This window comes from Stigmatopora argus, chromosome 14 (genome assembly GCF_051989625.1).
Source record: "Stigmatopora argus isolate UIUO_Sarg chromosome 14, RoL_Sarg_1.0, whole genome shotgun sequence".
In the NCBI taxonomy this organism is placed as follows: Eukaryota; Metazoa; Chordata; class Actinopteri; order Syngnathiformes; family Syngnathidae; genus Stigmatopora; species Stigmatopora argus.
Genome location: NC_135400.1, coordinates 6952663 through 6968266, shown reverse-complemented (window position 1 = coordinate 6968266; position 15604 = coordinate 6952663). Strand labels below are relative to the sequence as shown.

The window sequence follows — 15604 nt, the reverse complement described above, 5'->3', positions numbered from 1 at the left end:
ATGCATCAACAAATCGATTACCGATATATACATCCAATCCAAACTATATATATATTGGCATGGGCACCCAGGCATCAATAATCGAATATCGATATACAGCCAATCCAAACATCCCCACTTTTATTTGTTTAATTAATAAAATAATAAATTAAACACTTTAGCATGTCACATATACACACACACATTTTACAAGAAATTACAATTAATATACTAATTGTCTCGATGTGTCTGTTCGGCGAGCTGTCTGGTGTCGTCGCGGGCTAAAAGTACACCGACTTTTATTTGTTTAATAAAATAATAAATTAAACACTTTAGCGTCATCGCGGGCTAAAAGTATAGTAAGACTTTAATTTGTTTAATAAAATAATAAATTAAACACTTTACAAATTACAATATACATACTAATAGTCTCGATGTGTCTGTTCGGCGAGCTGTCTGGCGTCGTCGCGGGCTAAAAGTATACTAACTTTTATTTGTTTAATAAAAATGACCATATAAAGTATTTCAACACCTTCCTGTATTGCAAGTTCTCTCACTTAGAAATGTACATCGAAGGTGCATGGCCACTGTGAGATAATCCAAAAAGGAAAAATGTATGACTTTTTAGCGATTTATTTGCGTGATACCGCTGCAAATCAGTATTTGCACACCTGTCTATCAGTTAGAATTCTTCAAAATAAATGACCATAGAAAGTAAGTATTTATTGCCTTTTATTTTAATGTCAAAGTTCGTTTAATTTTGGGAGCGAGAGATTACCTGGTTGATCGCTTTCAACAGTAAAAACTCTCTCTCTCTCATGATTATATTTTTGAGTGAGCGAATCCGGCGACGAATTGTCCGTCGACGAAATGTCCGTCGACGAAACGTCCGGGGACGAAGTGTCCGTCGACAAAATGTCCAGCGCCGAAACGTCCGATCGACGAAACATCCGGGGACGAAGTGTCCTCCGGGTACCAACTTCACTTATTATTTGCGATAATGACTGACCAAAGTTTTCAATACAAAATAACTTGAATATATGTATTGCAAACCATTCAGAAAACCACTGCTTTAACAGTTAAATCTTTCAAACATACAGTTAAATCTTTCAAACATACAGTTAAATCTTTCATCTTAACATGAATCCAGGTGATGAACATTCACGAGCACATTGACGGTCAGCGGTCCATGCCGTGGTCATCTGACTGGGATCCATGGAAACAAGCCATTCTCAAGCGGTCACAGAAGTCCAGTTCTTCCTGTTTGAGAAGAAGAAAAAGGCCCTCATTTTCTGACCCATTCTATATTTTTGACTTATTAACTGCCATTTGTCATAATACTACATCAAATCCATTTCAACTTGGTCAATTAAGGACACTAAGCCAGCTTCCTTCTTCTTACAGGGATCACCATGTTATTTCACCGTTTTTGATATAAAAAACATTTCTGCCTCACAGATCTGGGGTCGAGGGTTCGATCCCAGGTCGGCCCTCAAGGTGTGCAGTTTGGATGTTCTTCCCGGGATTGTGTGGGCTTTTTCTGGGTACTCCAGATTCCTCCCACATCCCAAAAACATGCATGCTCGGCTGGTTGAATACTCTAAATTTGTCCCTAGGATAAGCGGTTCAGAAAATAAATGAATGAATATTACATTTAGAAATGTATACAGAAGAGTTCACTCACCTAAATTGTACTCTATGTATGTATTATTCCATTATCTTCTCTATTTGTTAAATTGATGGAATTTAACACATTTTAAGTCATGCACTGTATGCTGAAGCACACAAATTTGTCAAAACTGCCCTCATCTTGTGTTTTATCAGCCATTATCTTTGTGTTGTGCCTTCCCATGTCGATTACCATGTTAGTAGACATTGGAAACTTACCTGACTTTCCTCTTTCCCTCGGAGCTCTCTTGCTCGTAGTCGCAGTAACTCTTCAAGACCGAGAGGTGGATCCCTACAATCTTTGAGTCCCTTTTCACAGTCTTCCACTAAGCTGGACACATATCGCGAGGAAATAATGTTAATAAGACCTTTCCTGTTTAGAATAAAAGCCTATCTGACCCAACTAAAAAAAAAAAATGTCAACGCAAACTACGTTGCAAAATTGGGTTCGATTTTGTTTGATTTGCTTTATTTAAAACATCCCAGAAAAAAGAAAATAACCGAACCCCAATAGTGAAAATAATAATAACCACAGAATTTAGTCTCTACGTCCAAAAAGTGGGGAAAGCATAAGCTTATCTAACACTACCTACCTCCTCTGTTTATCAGTTAACAATCAGGCTGCCATATTCCTAGTCCATATGTACAAAAGACATAAGGTAAATAACCATATACTTAACTAAAGCTGAAAAATAAATAACATAAAAATAAACTAGCCTATACACAATTGGAAAGAGAGCGATAAACATTGTATTTATTCGAACAGGGAAGCCTGGCAGCAATCGTTCAAACAATGGCAGACTATGCCATCTAATAATGAAATACCAAAATAAATAAATACATTTTCCAAACCAGAAAGAACTGGATCAAAATCCCTGAATATTCAGTTTTTTATAGATCTAAAACAATGTTTATTTTTGCTTTTTTTTAAATATATGTTTAGATTTTACAAAATGATTTTTGAACTAAAAACAGAAAAAAATGATTACAAAATTACAATTATTGATTTAAAAGGGGGAAAATTAGGAAATTTAATATACATCTATACTCTTCATTTTAATTTGAACCTAAAACAGAAAGTCGGCACTCATGATTTAATTTCTCGGGCCGCACAAAATGATGCAGCGGGCCAGATTTGGCCCCTGGGCCGCCACTTTGACACCTGTGCTCTAAAGACCCCTCAATCTAGAACAAGGGTGTGAAAACTATTCCACAAAGGGCCGCAGTGGGTGCAGGTTTTCATTCCAACCCATAAGAGCAAACCTTTCCACCAATCTTAGAAGTACAATCAGTGGATTGCAGTCAGGTGCTTCTTGTTTCAGCAGCAACCTCATTGGTTTAACTGTCTGCATTGGATCGGTTGGAACAAAAAACCTGCACCCACAGCGGCCCTCGAGGACAGCTTTGCCCACCCCTGATCTAGATGATGCGGATGCTATAAATGGGATGCTCCCAAAATTCAGTCGACGGAGCAACTTCCTTACCAACAGAGGGCGCCGAGTACGTGTTCATGAACAAGTGAGTGTGGCGTGCGCAGAACTGACACCAACTGTTGCACCATCCCCATGGAGACAACCGTGTCTGCAGGAAGAATTTATGAAACACAATGAGTGCTGTGGCAATCCTGTCAAATTATGGGTAGTGAGAAGTAAATCAATGTATTAAAGACATATATAATTTTTCATTCTCCTAACTGAGTATGCTACCAAAACCTCCGATTTAAAATAGAAAGACCTGGGTTGAAAACCAATATTACGGCATCTTTAAAAAATGACAGCATCAAAGGCCTTATTAAAAAAAAAATTGAAAACATTTGAAAAACATCAACATGTTGTTGTCTACTATGATTATTTTGTGTAGCCTAAATATCAGCAGCCTTTACCTTTCAAAAATTGTCTCTCTAATGTGAAAAGATTACACGTTATGTACAGTAGTATTATCGAATTTGATACATAGTTTAAAATATTAACTCATTGGCTGCCATTGACGTTCACTGCGCGCAATGCTCCTACCTCAAATCGATTGGACCTCTCCTCAAGATAAAAGAAAAAAAAAAACATTACCATCAGCGGAACTGCAAGTGTTGACAGAGATCTTGAAACATTTTTTAAGTGTAGAATAACATTTTACTTTTGTACTGACTGCCATAATGATCATAATAATCATTTATCTTGTCGGTGTGGATTGTGTTGCTATTTTTATTCTCTTGCATACCATTGATGATACCACTACAGCTTAAATATTCTAATCAACGTAACAACTCACTGCAAATTGCGTGGCAAAAGTCAAGTATATACGTTGGAGGATTAGGTCTATAAAGGGCGATAATGATGACAGACATGTAAAATATCCGCAGAAAGTTTTATATCATTTTGGCAACATATATATCATCATTAGAAAATGGAGATAATTAAAATAGATCATAAAAAGTGATCATGAATTATGTTATGTACCTTTCTGTTCCGGATGTGACGTCAGCAGGTTGAGCAGGAGAAACGCTGACTTGGTCTGGAGCTTCTCATGTTCTGACTGCATGCCTCGCATCAGTACCGAGAAGCCATCGTGGGACAGGAAGGCCGCCAGTCCTGCGTCCTGCTCTCGCACCAGACCTGCGATCACAACACCCGTCAGAAGACCCTGACATCATTCGTTTTGCACCGATGGTTGAAGTTGTTATGACAAGTACTCACATGAGACGGCATAAAGAGCTTTGACCCTGACTGTAGGGTGGGGGTCGGAGTCTGTCAGCTGTAGAAGTTTAGGCAAAGCGCTGATCTTTAGCAAGTGATCTTGCACTTGAGGCATGTTCTGGGCACAGGAAGCAATCAGCTGAGCAGCGCTCCACCTCAACCTGCTTTGGACGTGAGACAAATATCGGGAGACGCACAAATCCAGGCCTCCCAGGACCATCAGGTCTGCAAAGGACCAGGGAATGCCATTACAATACTGCCCATTGCCTTGACATTATTCTCGTATAAATCATATCGCTGACTGACCTCTGGCATTGTCGAGGTTCTCGCACAAGTCTGACAGCAACTCAAAGGCAGATTCCCGCTCATCTTCATCTTCCTCATCCCTATCCCCAACGCCGTTCACCTCTTCTTTGTTCAGGATAGCCAAGCACTGCTTCATCTGCTCCACTTCGTCCATCTGTCCTTTGCAGACCTCTGCGAGAGCCTCCCTCAGCCAGACGCTCCTCTGACAAGAAAAAAAAAAACATAACTTGAAGTCCATCAAATGGAAATGAAAAATACCAAATCACAAAAACAACAAATTTGGCAGTTTCTGTTTTTCTCATCAAAAGCCTCTGAAAAATTGAATATATTTGCTTGCTGCACTTGATCAATTTGATGAAGACAGATGATGGTTGAAGCGAGAGGAATAACTCATATTTAACGTTAAAACCTTGATTATTTTTGTCAATACGTGAAGAACTGATTTTGAATGGTTAAGCTGTATGATACAGTAATCCGTCGATTATCGCGTATTCACTGCTTTGCGATTTTTCCCCCACTATTTTTTTTTGAAATTATTTATTTCTTTATTTTTTAAGTTCATAAAAATGTGAAAATCCACACTGAAACTCGTAAGCGGAAGCCACGTTTGCTACTAGGAGTTAGCACTGAAGAAAAAAAATGTTATAATAGGGGTGACCCTACTTTGAGATTTTTCAATTATCGCGGCCATGTCTGGTCTACATTAACCGCAATATTCGAGGGATTATTGGAATTTTATTGGGGGGGACCAACCTCCACTGAAATAGGTTCAACAGGAGCTGGACCTTCTGCCCCAGAGCTAGCATCGAGTGCCAATTGTAGGACTCCTTGCAGATTCTGGGGGTATCTTCTGTTTTCCCTGTCTTCTGCCATGTTGCTGGAAAGGAAGAAAGTTGATTTAATACAAGGCAAACTGAGCAAGGACACTACTGTTGTCTTATACCAAAGTGGCGGCCCGGGGGCCAAATCTGGCCCGCCGCATCATTTTGTGTGGCCCGGGAAAGTAAATCATGAGTGCCGACTTTCTGTTTTAGGATAAAATTAAATGAAGAGTATAGCTGTATATTAAATTTCCTGATTTTCCCCCTTTTAAATCAATAATTGTAATTTTTAATCCATTTTTTCTGTGTTTTTAGTTCAAAAAATATTTTGTAAAATCTAAAAATATATATAAAAGCGAAAATAAACATTGTTTTAGATCTATAAAAAACTGAATATTCAGGGCTTTTAATCAATTTATTAAAAAAAATCTAATTATTATATCTAATTGTCCGCAACAGTGATTTTTTTTTAAAAACTTTTTTTTTTTGCATATAGAAATAGCTATTTTTTCCCTCTTTAATATTTGTACCATATAATATCGTATATTGAGTTCCTGACCCATGTACTGTTAATTCCTGTACTGTTACATTGTAGGATAATCGTTATCGTGAGCCTTGTATCGCATCATATCAGGAGGTACCCACCCCTATGTCGCCATGTATTTAATGTATGTATGTAACGCAAGCGTAAATTCAAAATTACAGTAATTATTTGTGTGTAAAAACGTAGATTGGACGTCAAAAAAATCCCCTGATTTACTGATCTCTAGGTTAGACCCACCAAGTGTGCACCCCTGTTTTGGATTATCAACAAACACTAGGTACCAGCCGACAAAATTCTATCATCGGTTATATTTGAATGTCACTAACCTTCAAATGGTCTTGAAATGTTAAAGAGCAAATGTGACCACGGATTCTTTTTGATAGGCCAGAAGGTTGAACCAGAAGATAGATGAAGAAGCTAGAACGTTCGAGTTAAAGTCGTAAACGCATGAGAGGCAAGGAAGCCGCCATATTTTGCCGTAATGTAAAAACCAATGTCGCAAAACAACCCATCACTACCAGTTTTCTTTTAAATCTGACAATATTTGAGTATATTCTTATAATTGTTTCAATTTTAAAAATTTGAACAAAGTAATCAAGGCTGAAGACATTATTACGTTCAGAATAAATAAAACTCTGGAGTTTTATAAGCGGAGTTAACTTAAATAACGTAAGGGGTTGGGTTTAGTCAAAGAGTGATAATTGAAGCGAGAGGACTAACTCATGTTTAACGTTACAACGTTTATTCTTTATCATACCTCGTGTTGATTTTGAATGATTTGTATGCATTTTAATCTTATTTCAGGAAAAAGTGAAAATAGTATATTACAAAAAGAACGCACAAGTACTAATAAATTGGAGGGCATCATATTGCGCCTGTACTTTATTACAACCGTGTCCCCCTTTTACATGAATGATCCCTTGCACAACATTTTGTCTTTGGATTGTCTGACTGTGTCCAAGATGGCAGCGTTACTAGGACTGCGTGCTTGCGTCTCTGGTAAAATTAGACTTTCCCCACAAATATTCATCCTTCTTTCGGTGTTTTTATGTTTCCGATGGAATTCTCGCTCAAAAACAGTAGTTCCGAACATGCCTTTGTATTCAATGCAGCCTTAAACATATTACGAAAACGAAATGATGCTTCTTGTGCACAGCAAGGTCACGTTACCGGTGGTCGCAAGCTAACATTACTGCTAACTAGAAGAAAGAAAGTGATCGATTATCATTCTTTGACTTTAACATTTTTTAAAAAGGTTGGCTTAGAGATATCGACATGTTGCCGTATTTTCAGTAAAATCCAACTTATATATTTTTAAATATAAAACCTGCTTAGACATCCACGTTCTGAAAGTGTGCTTTGGTCATATTAATTAGTAATGAAAAAAAAACGATTGGATTCTCATTAACTTCTTTATTTGATTGTACCAGGTATCATAATAATAATTAAATGATATTTTTTTCCCTTCAGCTCTTCATTTGTCCACACCTAGCCTGGTGCAGAGCTCCTTTAAATTAGTGAGTGTACACAAAGGATCCTGTACAGAGTCAATAAAATAGTAGTTTCTAATTATCTTTCATCTATTCTTTTTTAGTGTGCTGTGCCTCTGAGTTTGCGGACATTTGCTGCAGAAGCAAAGAAAATTTACAGCAGAGAGAAGCCCCACGTCAATGTGGGAACCATTGGACATGTTGATCATGGCAAGACGACCCTAACAGCAGCCATCACTAAGGGTGAGGATGGACATCTTTTCTGGGAAATAATTCCATTCTGAATGTTTGTATCGTGTATGACTGAACTTACTCATGGTCAAATTATATTTTGTTAACCCTGACAGGGCATGTATTCACCTTATTGGCTGCTAGACATCCAATTAATTTTGCGAGGGGGGCGAATTAGGCCTGGGCAATATGACAAAAATTCTTATCACGATTAAAAAATAATAATAATCTGTCTATATTGATAATTATGACGATAGCTATCACATATTTCTTTCAAATTTGAAAGTATTGTGAATAAGTAAATAAATTACTTTCCTTGTTATTCAATTATGAAAGTAACTATTACCTTACTTTGAAAGAAAAGATAATATAAAGTAGGATTTTTAAAGTATTTTTTGTTCTGTTGTGCAATAAAGATAAGACAACATCCTCCTTACACTATGAAAAGTAATGAACAATAAAACTTTGCCTTCAAACCAAAAGTTGCTGTCTAGTACAAAATAAAATAATCAACTGAAGAAATCTTCACCATTGGGAAGCAGACTATTTTCAGCCTCACAAAAAGAAATGATGTCAATTTACCTCACATGGCCATGTAAAAAAATGAAAAAAATAAATAAAGTTGGATGAACGTGACCCATTTTAACACAAGTTTGGGATTTTTTCTACGTTTTCATAACATTTGCACTAAATGGGCAAACTCCTTGATATCAAGTAAGAAAAGAATTACAGGCTGTCCTCAAATGAGAGGAGTGGGTTAAAATGGGTTAAGGATATTTTGAATATGGCTGCTCTTTGTGCGCATGTATTTTAAAAGGCATTTAAATTATTAAAAAAAAGAAAAAGAAAACAACGGATCTTTTAGTGGGTCAGCTTGGTGTTTTCCTGCATCTCATAAACACTCATTTTGGCTGTGTTATAGTCATTTTGCTTTCATGCTCTGTGTTGGCTGCTCCATTGCTAACCATGCTAAAAACAGCATTTCCTTACCATCTTATTCATCTACTGAACGTTAGGTTCAAGTCGCATCAGTGTCCCCATTTTCTGTAGTGTTCGGATGGTGTAATCACAATTTAAATTTATCAAAAGCTTTTATTATTGTTGACAAAAAATATTCGTTTTATCGCCTAGGTCTAGGGCGAATGAACAAATGTAGCACCGTTGTAGGTACACACAATGTTCGAGGGGCTTTTGTTTTATCCATTGTTGCCAGAAACACACTGATGGTAAGACAATGTATCATGATGTCATTGTCACACCTAATCTTTAGTGCTTGCTGATGCTGGTGGTGCCAACTTTAAAAAATATGAGGAAATCGACAACGCCCCGGAGGAGAAGGCCCGAGGAATCACAATCAATGCCTCTCATGTTGAATATACCACGGCCAACAGACATTACGCTCACACGGACTGCCCCGGTCATGCTGACTATGTCAAGGTAAGCCGTTGAACTGTGAGAACAACAATACCATTTTAACATGATTTTAAAGGGACCTAACTTTCTAGTTTGCAAAATACGAGGTGTGTTTTTCTATTTATGTTGTGGGGCATCCTCCCTTTTCAGAACATGATCACAGGCACGGCTCAGATGGATGGCTGCATTTTGGTGGTGGCGGCCACCGACGGCCAGATGCCCCAAACCCGTGAGCACCTGCTGCTGGCGAGGCAGATCGGCGTGGAGCACGTGGTGGTGTTCATCAACAAAGCGGACGCCGTGGAGGACAAGGAGATGCTGGAGCTGGTCGAGATTGAGATCCGCGAGCTTCTCACAGAGTTCGGCTATGACGGCGACAGCACGCCCGTTGTGATTGGCTCTGCTCTTTGTGCCCTGGAGGTCAGTGAAGGCAGAATGCGGCTTCGGGAATACACTACAGGTGACGAGATTCTAGCGCTTCTCTGACTTGAATGCTTCGTTTCAGGGAAAGCAGCCGGAGCTTGGCATGAATGCAATTCTGAATCTTTTGGAGATTGTGGATTCCTATGTTCCGTTGCCCAAGAGAGAACTGGAAAAGCCCTTCCTTCTGCCCGTGGAAGGTGTTTATTCAATTCCAGGTATGAACGACACAGTCTTAACGGGACAATGTTTTGTTCAAATTAATTGGAGGATCCATTTAGGGGATAAAAAATAAATAAAAGTTCATTTAAAAATAAAGATAAAGCATGCCATTAAAAGAAGACCGGTGTAATGAAGTTATTCAAATAAAAATGTAATTAATGAATTTTAAAAATTGTCATTAAAAAAAGGATGAAAAAAATTCGATCTAATAAGGGTGGCCTGTGTGTATTGTGTATGTTATTCTGGGAATTTTTCGTTTTTTTGTGACCTCACACAGTTTAACACTTTTTACTGCCGTTGGCGGTAATAAACGTCCAATCCATTTCAACTGGGAGAGGTTGGAAGCGATCATTTCATCGCTTCTAGGACTTCCTAGTTAAAATGAATGTCTAGTGCTGTTAATAGAGCTTGTCATCGTAAGTTTATTTTTTACTAATTACCACAACATATATGCCTGCGCAGTGAATGAATTAAGCTAATAATGTTTGAATAGGAAAACAATGCTCAACTTAATTATAAACTATCTGATACTTGACTATATGTCTATATATTTCATGGCAATTGCCAGTGCAGTAGAACTGTAATGCAAACATCGACGACCACAATAATTAACATTCTGTTCAAAAATTCAAATTCCTGAAAGTATCCATTAAACTGAGCAACAATATCCTTAAGAATGAATATAGTTGTCCTAGATTGAATTACGTGAAATTCTGCTGCCGCATCCGTCTTCTGTATATGTTGTGAGTGCTTTATGAAAAGCAGTTTTTTTGTGCAACAATATTTATATTAGTAATTGTTTTGAATGCATCCTGTTGATGTTCAGGCAGAGGCACCGTAGTTACCGGCACCATGGAGAGGGGCATCATCAAGAAAGGGGACGATTGTGAGTTTGTTGGTCACAATCGCAGCTCCAAATCCGTAGTTACAGGTAAGTGTAAATAAAAAATGTATGCACAGACTACAGTGTAAATGGAGATTTTTCTCTTGGAATAGTGACTATGGCTGGACTTTTTATTTAAGCAAATCCAAGAGAGAAAAGCAGACACCAGCATCTGTGAGTGTAACTCCGTTTGTGGTTTTGGTCTCAGGTATCGAGATGTTCCATAAGTCTCTGGATCGGGCTGAGGCCGGAGACAACTTGGGTGCTCTGGTAAGAGGCCTGAAGAGGGAGGATGTGAGGAGAGGGATGGTGATGTGCAAGCCGGGATCTATAAAGCCTCACCAAAAAGTCAAGGCTCAGGTTTGAAATGTTATCTATCCCACACTCACTTAGATGCTTCCTTTTCAGAAGTTCTGCTATTTGGTCAGTAGGGTGTGCCCTCACAACGTCGGAACGTATCATCTTCTCGTATGTGTCCAGGTCTACATTTTAAGCAAAGAGGAGGGAGGACGACACAAGCCGTTTGTTTCCAACTTCATGCCTGTTATGTTCTCCCTAACGTGGGACATGGCCTGCAGAGTCGATCTGCAAAATGACAAGGTGTGTGTTTGATAATTCTGCACTCAAGGAAATGTAGCTAAACTTTTTGGGTAACCTCTTAAATTCTGCGGATTCACAGTGCAGAAAAGCCAATGATAAAGTCTTTTTTTTCTTATTTATATGTAAAATTCATTTACTTCAATTGGACTAATTGCACATAAATATTGAGAGAGCAAAAAGATTGTCATATTTCTTGTTTAACCAGTTTGGCAAAACGTTGCAACATAAAATTCCTAGTTACACAAGTTTAAAGTTCAGTTTTTTTTAATCAACATGCATTATTGTAATTAATTGATTAATTGACAGTGATCATTCAATGACAGATCCTCAGTTACAATGAATTGGACATCTATTGCTTTCAATGGTAGCCAATGCATGACAAACTAGTCACAAAGTCTTAATTTGGCTACTCCGACCGACGAAAATGCTATCTGACGTTGTCCCTTTCAGGAAATGGTGATGCCAGGGGAGGACGCTTCTTTGACCCTCACGCTCCGACAGCCTATGGTCCTTGAAAAAGGCCAGAGATTCACTCTTCGAGACGGCAACAAAACCATCGGCACCGGCCTGGTGACAGACATTCTGACAATGACAGATGAAGATCAGTGGGTTTTGTAGAAAATTTTTTAATGTGACAGGGTAGGGTGAGGGAAACATGGCAGGGGATTGAAGATAAGAAGTCCTCCTTTGAAATACTGTAATCCTACAAAATTGCAAATACTACACATAGTATCATCCCATGTCGCAAAATTCCAGTAAACCAAAATATTTGTAAAGTTAAGCCACTGTTGTTGGAGTGAACAGCCAGGCAGTCTGCTTCATGTCATTTGTGTAATAAAATGTATTTAATAACTCTGGTTTTATTAGTTTACCTTCCTCCTACATAATCTTGAAGTTCAGTTTCAGCATGCGACTGTACTAGCATCTCAATAGGGGGCAGCAAAGACCCTATTTAACCACCGATTCAGTGTATAGTCTCCATATACGTAGATTAAAATTATGAGATTGGTTTTTGATACTATTTTGACTACACTAATCATTTCTCAGTTTCATAAATGTTCTGTTTTTTATGATACCAAAACAAATTTATACATAAACATTTGAGTTTAACCTAATGTGTAAAAAACATTGTCACTAATGCAATTGAACTCTTAGTGGACACAAAACAAAATTATAAATACTACATAATTCCAGCTATCAAATGAGTCGGATGTAAATGTTGACATGTTCTAAATGCCATAATAAAATTAATATAGATTTGCATTAGTGGCTTTTATTAGATTTTTTTTAAATTGTTTGCGACAGCTATATAATGTAAATGTATATTAATTTTTTTAGTGTTACAATGATAATATTTTGGGGCTCGCGATACGAAATGATAACTCGCTGCCACACTCCCACTTCAAATGGATTGGACGTCTGTTAGTGATAAACAATTGAAACAAACAGGACAAAGTGCTCCTTTGTTTTACCACGACGTGCATATCTGGTGGCCATCTTGCGTGAGGCAACATGTTGAAAATCCCGAAAAGCACATATTGTGCAGCAATTTCTTATATATATTTGCTGTATCGGTGCAACAGTAATATTTCTATACATTTCTTCAACTTTTCTCTTTATGTTATGACCTTATTTTTATGTCAGAACAACGGGTTGGTTCGCGGGCCGCTTTAACGTCAACTTGATTTCACGTGGGCCGGACCATTTTAGATATAATATTTAGATTTTTTTAATATAAATGGATTAAAAGAACTGGATTAAAATCCCTGAATATTCAGTTTTTATAGATCTAAAACAATGTTTATTTTAGCTTTTTTATATATTTTTAGATTTTACAAAATTATTTTTAAACTAAAAACACAGAAAAATGGATTAAAAAATTACAATTATTGATTTAAAAGGGGGAAAATCAGGAAATTTAATATACATCTATACTCTTCATTTTAATTTGATCCTAAAACAGAAAGTCGGCACTCATGATTTACTTTCCCGGGCCACACAAAATGATGCGGCGGGCCAGATTTGGCCCCCAGGCCGCCACTTTAACACCGGTGTCTTATAGTGTGCATGCAAATAACATCTTAATAGACTATAGTCTGCCATTTTTAATTTAAAAAAATATATTTCTTCTACTTAAGTAAACATTAAGAGTATTCTTTCTGTCACCTTTTGTGAACTCTGCTGGAAGTTCATCAAGTGTGCTTACTGGTCAAGTCAGCGCTTTACCTGTAATCCAATCATCCTGTTGCCGTAATCACATACTGTATGAGGAGACTGGACGCATCCAGTTTGCGTGAGTGATGTGCTCAGCTGCACGTTCGTACGCTCCAGAACGACAACGAAAAACGATATGAGCAGACAGTAAACACACCTACGTGATAGTGACCTTGATTCTACTGCTGAGTTGATGGTATGCTGAACTCCAAGGAACAGGAACCACGTGTGGATGTATCAAGTTTGCAGCCATGTTGCCACAACAATAATTAAAAAGAAACAATTATAACATGTATGTATTCATATATGTTTATAACCATTCCAACAACCTCTGTGTTATTGGCTGAGGCCGATTCTGTACGGTGACCACGTGTTTCTAAAAATAATAGAAGTTCCCTTTTCATTCATTCATTTTCTGAATCGCTTTATCCTCACATGGGTCCCGGGGGGTGCTGGAGCCTATCCCAGTAAACCCACGCAGGCCTGGAGAGAACATGCAAACTCCGCACAGGTGGACCGACCTGGATTCGAACCCAGAATTGTGAGGTCGACCCGCTAACCTTTCAGTCGCCAGGACGCCATTAGGTTCTTTTAATACTAAATTATTGCTTAATCATTTGAATGTAAAGTAGTTGCTATCACAGCTTGCTTGATTGATTGTCTGCCATTGACGGAAATGGGCACCCAATCTAGATGGAAGGGCTGGTGAGCAAATGAATTTGCTGCCACTGTCCCAATTTAATTCGATTAGACATCTACTAAAAGAAAGTTCAACTCCCATAAGAAGGATGGTTGAATGTCACACGATTTTATCTCCATGTTGTATGGTTTCGTTTGTAGCTGGCGCCCATCTTGTGTAGGGAGATCAGCATGTAGCGGAGGGCAGCTGCGAAAAAGGGCATGCACCCAATTGGAGGAAAAGAGATAGGTCAGGCCATGGCAACTCAAAAAGTTTGATTAAAGAGATTAAAAAAAATACAATGTGCAAAGGGAATACATAGGTGAAACAAAATCAAGAGAATCAACAATACGGAACAAGAAGAAATTAACAAGCAAAGGGAAATGGAAATACACAGTATTTAAGTTCATCTTGCTTGTTAATTAACATGGGTTAACGAGACATTGGGAACAGGTGGGTGACGTACAAGATAGCGGATAGACACGTGGGGAATGTGACAACAGGTGAAAACAATGGACAAAAAAAGCCAAGAGTAGAGCAAAAGCCCCAAATGAATCCCAAAAGAACACAAACCCGAGGCTTTTGCTCTACTTTTGGCTTTTTTCCTCTTTGTAACTTGTCTTTGTGATTGCCGATTGTTTTCACCTGTTGTCACATTCCCTACGTGTCTCTCAGTCTATCCGTTCCCTTGTACGTCACCCACCTGTTCCCTATGTCTCGTTAACCCATGTTAATTAACAAGCAAGAGGAACTTTAATACTGTGTTTTTACATTTCCTTTGCTTGTTAATTTTTCGTCTTGTGTCAGTATTGTTGATTCTCTTGATTTGGTTTCACCTATGTATTCCCTGCTTTTGCACATTGTATTATTTTTTTAAATCTCTTTAATCAAACTTTTTGAGTTGCCATGACCTATCTCTTTTACTGTAATTGGGTGGATACCCTTTTTCGCACCTGCACTCCGTTACATGCTGATCTCCCTACACAAGATGGGCGCCAGCTACAAACAAAACCATACAACATGAAGATAAAATCGTATGACATTCAACCATCCTTTTTCTGGGAATTGAACTTTATTTTAGTAGATGTCCAATCTAATTAAATTGGGACAGTGACAGCAAATTCATTCGCTCACCAGCCCTTTCACTTAGATTGGGTGTCCATTTCTGTCAATGGCAGACAATCAATCAAGTCTGTGATAGCAACTATTTTACATTCAAATGATTAAGCAATAATTTAGTATTAAAAGAACCTAATGGCGTCCCGGCGGCTGAATGGTTAGCGCGTCGACCTCACAGTTCTGGGTTCGAATCCAGGTCGGTCCACCTCTGCGGAGTTTGCATGTTCTCCCCGGGCCTGCGTGGGTTTCCCCCAGGTACTCTGGTTTCCTCCCGCATTCCAAAGACATGCATGGTAGGCTGATTGGACATTCTAAATTGCCCCTA

General features: G+C 38.2%; 2 protein-coding genes across 3 annotated transcripts; one reads left to right on the top strand and one right to left on the bottom strand.

Moving 5' to 3' along the window:
* Positions 1-694: 694 nt before the first annotated feature.
* hspbp1 (HSPA (heat shock 70kDa) binding protein, cytoplasmic cochaperone 1) lies at positions 695-6666 on the bottom strand. 2 transcript variants are annotated; one of them, XR_013304793.1, is made up of 9 exons: positions 6335-6666; positions 5397-5520; positions 4644-4845; positions 4338-4562; positions 4101-4256; positions 3132-3228; positions 1867-1978; positions 1096-1239; positions 695-1057 (listed from the first exon to the last, which is right to left on the bottom strand). XR_013304793.1 is itself a non-coding variant. In XM_077618175.1 (8 exons), the coding sequence occupies exons 2-8, from the start codon at positions 5514-5516 to the stop codon at positions 1159-1161; spliced, it is 993 nt and encodes a 330-aa protein (XP_077474301.1). In that variant the 5' UTR covers positions 5517-5520; positions 6335-6665; the 3' UTR covers positions 695-1158. The 2 variants fall into 2 exon arrangements, 1 of the variants encoding a protein (XP_077474301.1); XM_077618175.1 differs by having other exon boundaries at positions 695-1239; positions 6335-6665.
* Positions 6667-6891: 225 nt separating this feature from the next.
* tufm (Tu translation elongation factor, mitochondrial) lies at positions 6892-12119 on the top strand. Its single transcript, XM_077618174.1, has 10 exons — positions 6892-7007; positions 7479-7525; positions 7603-7741; positions 9000-9166; positions 9293-9562; positions 9648-9780; positions 10611-10715; positions 10876-11027; positions 11148-11267; positions 11718-12119. The coding sequence occupies exons 1-10, from the start codon at positions 6917-6919 to the stop codon at positions 11883-11885; spliced, it is 1392 nt and encodes a 463-aa protein (XP_077474300.1). The 5' UTR covers positions 6892-6916; the 3' UTR covers positions 11886-12119.
* The last annotated feature ends 3485 nt before the right edge of the window (positions 12120-15604 follow it).

Excerpts from the sequence above, each read along its gene's own strand:
- tufm (XM_077618174.1), top strand. The coding sequence starts at position 6,917 with ATGAATGATCCCTTGCACAACATTTTGTCTTTGGATTGTCTGACTGTG. Across the intron at positions 9,781-10,610 it reads AGGTGTTTATTCAATTCCAG|GCAGAGGCACCGTAGTTACC; the intron begins GTATGAACGACA and ends GTTGATGTTCAG. Across the intron at positions 11,028-11,147 it reads ACCAAAAAGTCAAGGCTCAG|GTCTACATTTTAAGCAAAGA; the intron begins GTTTGAAATGTT and ends GTATGTGTCCAG.
- hspbp1 (XM_077618175.1), bottom strand. The coding sequence starts at position 5,516 with ATGGCAGAAGACAGGGAAAACAGAAGATACCCCCAGAATCTGCAAGGA. Across the intron at positions 4,257-4,337 it reads AGCTCTTTATGCCGTCTCAT|GTCTGGTGCGAGAGCAGGAC; the intron begins GTGAGTACTTGT and ends TTGTGATCGCAG. Across the intron at positions 1,240-1,866 it reads GAGGGAAAGAGGAAAGTCAG|GAAGAACTGGACTTCTGTGA; the intron begins GTAAGTTTCCAA and ends CTTCTCAAACAG.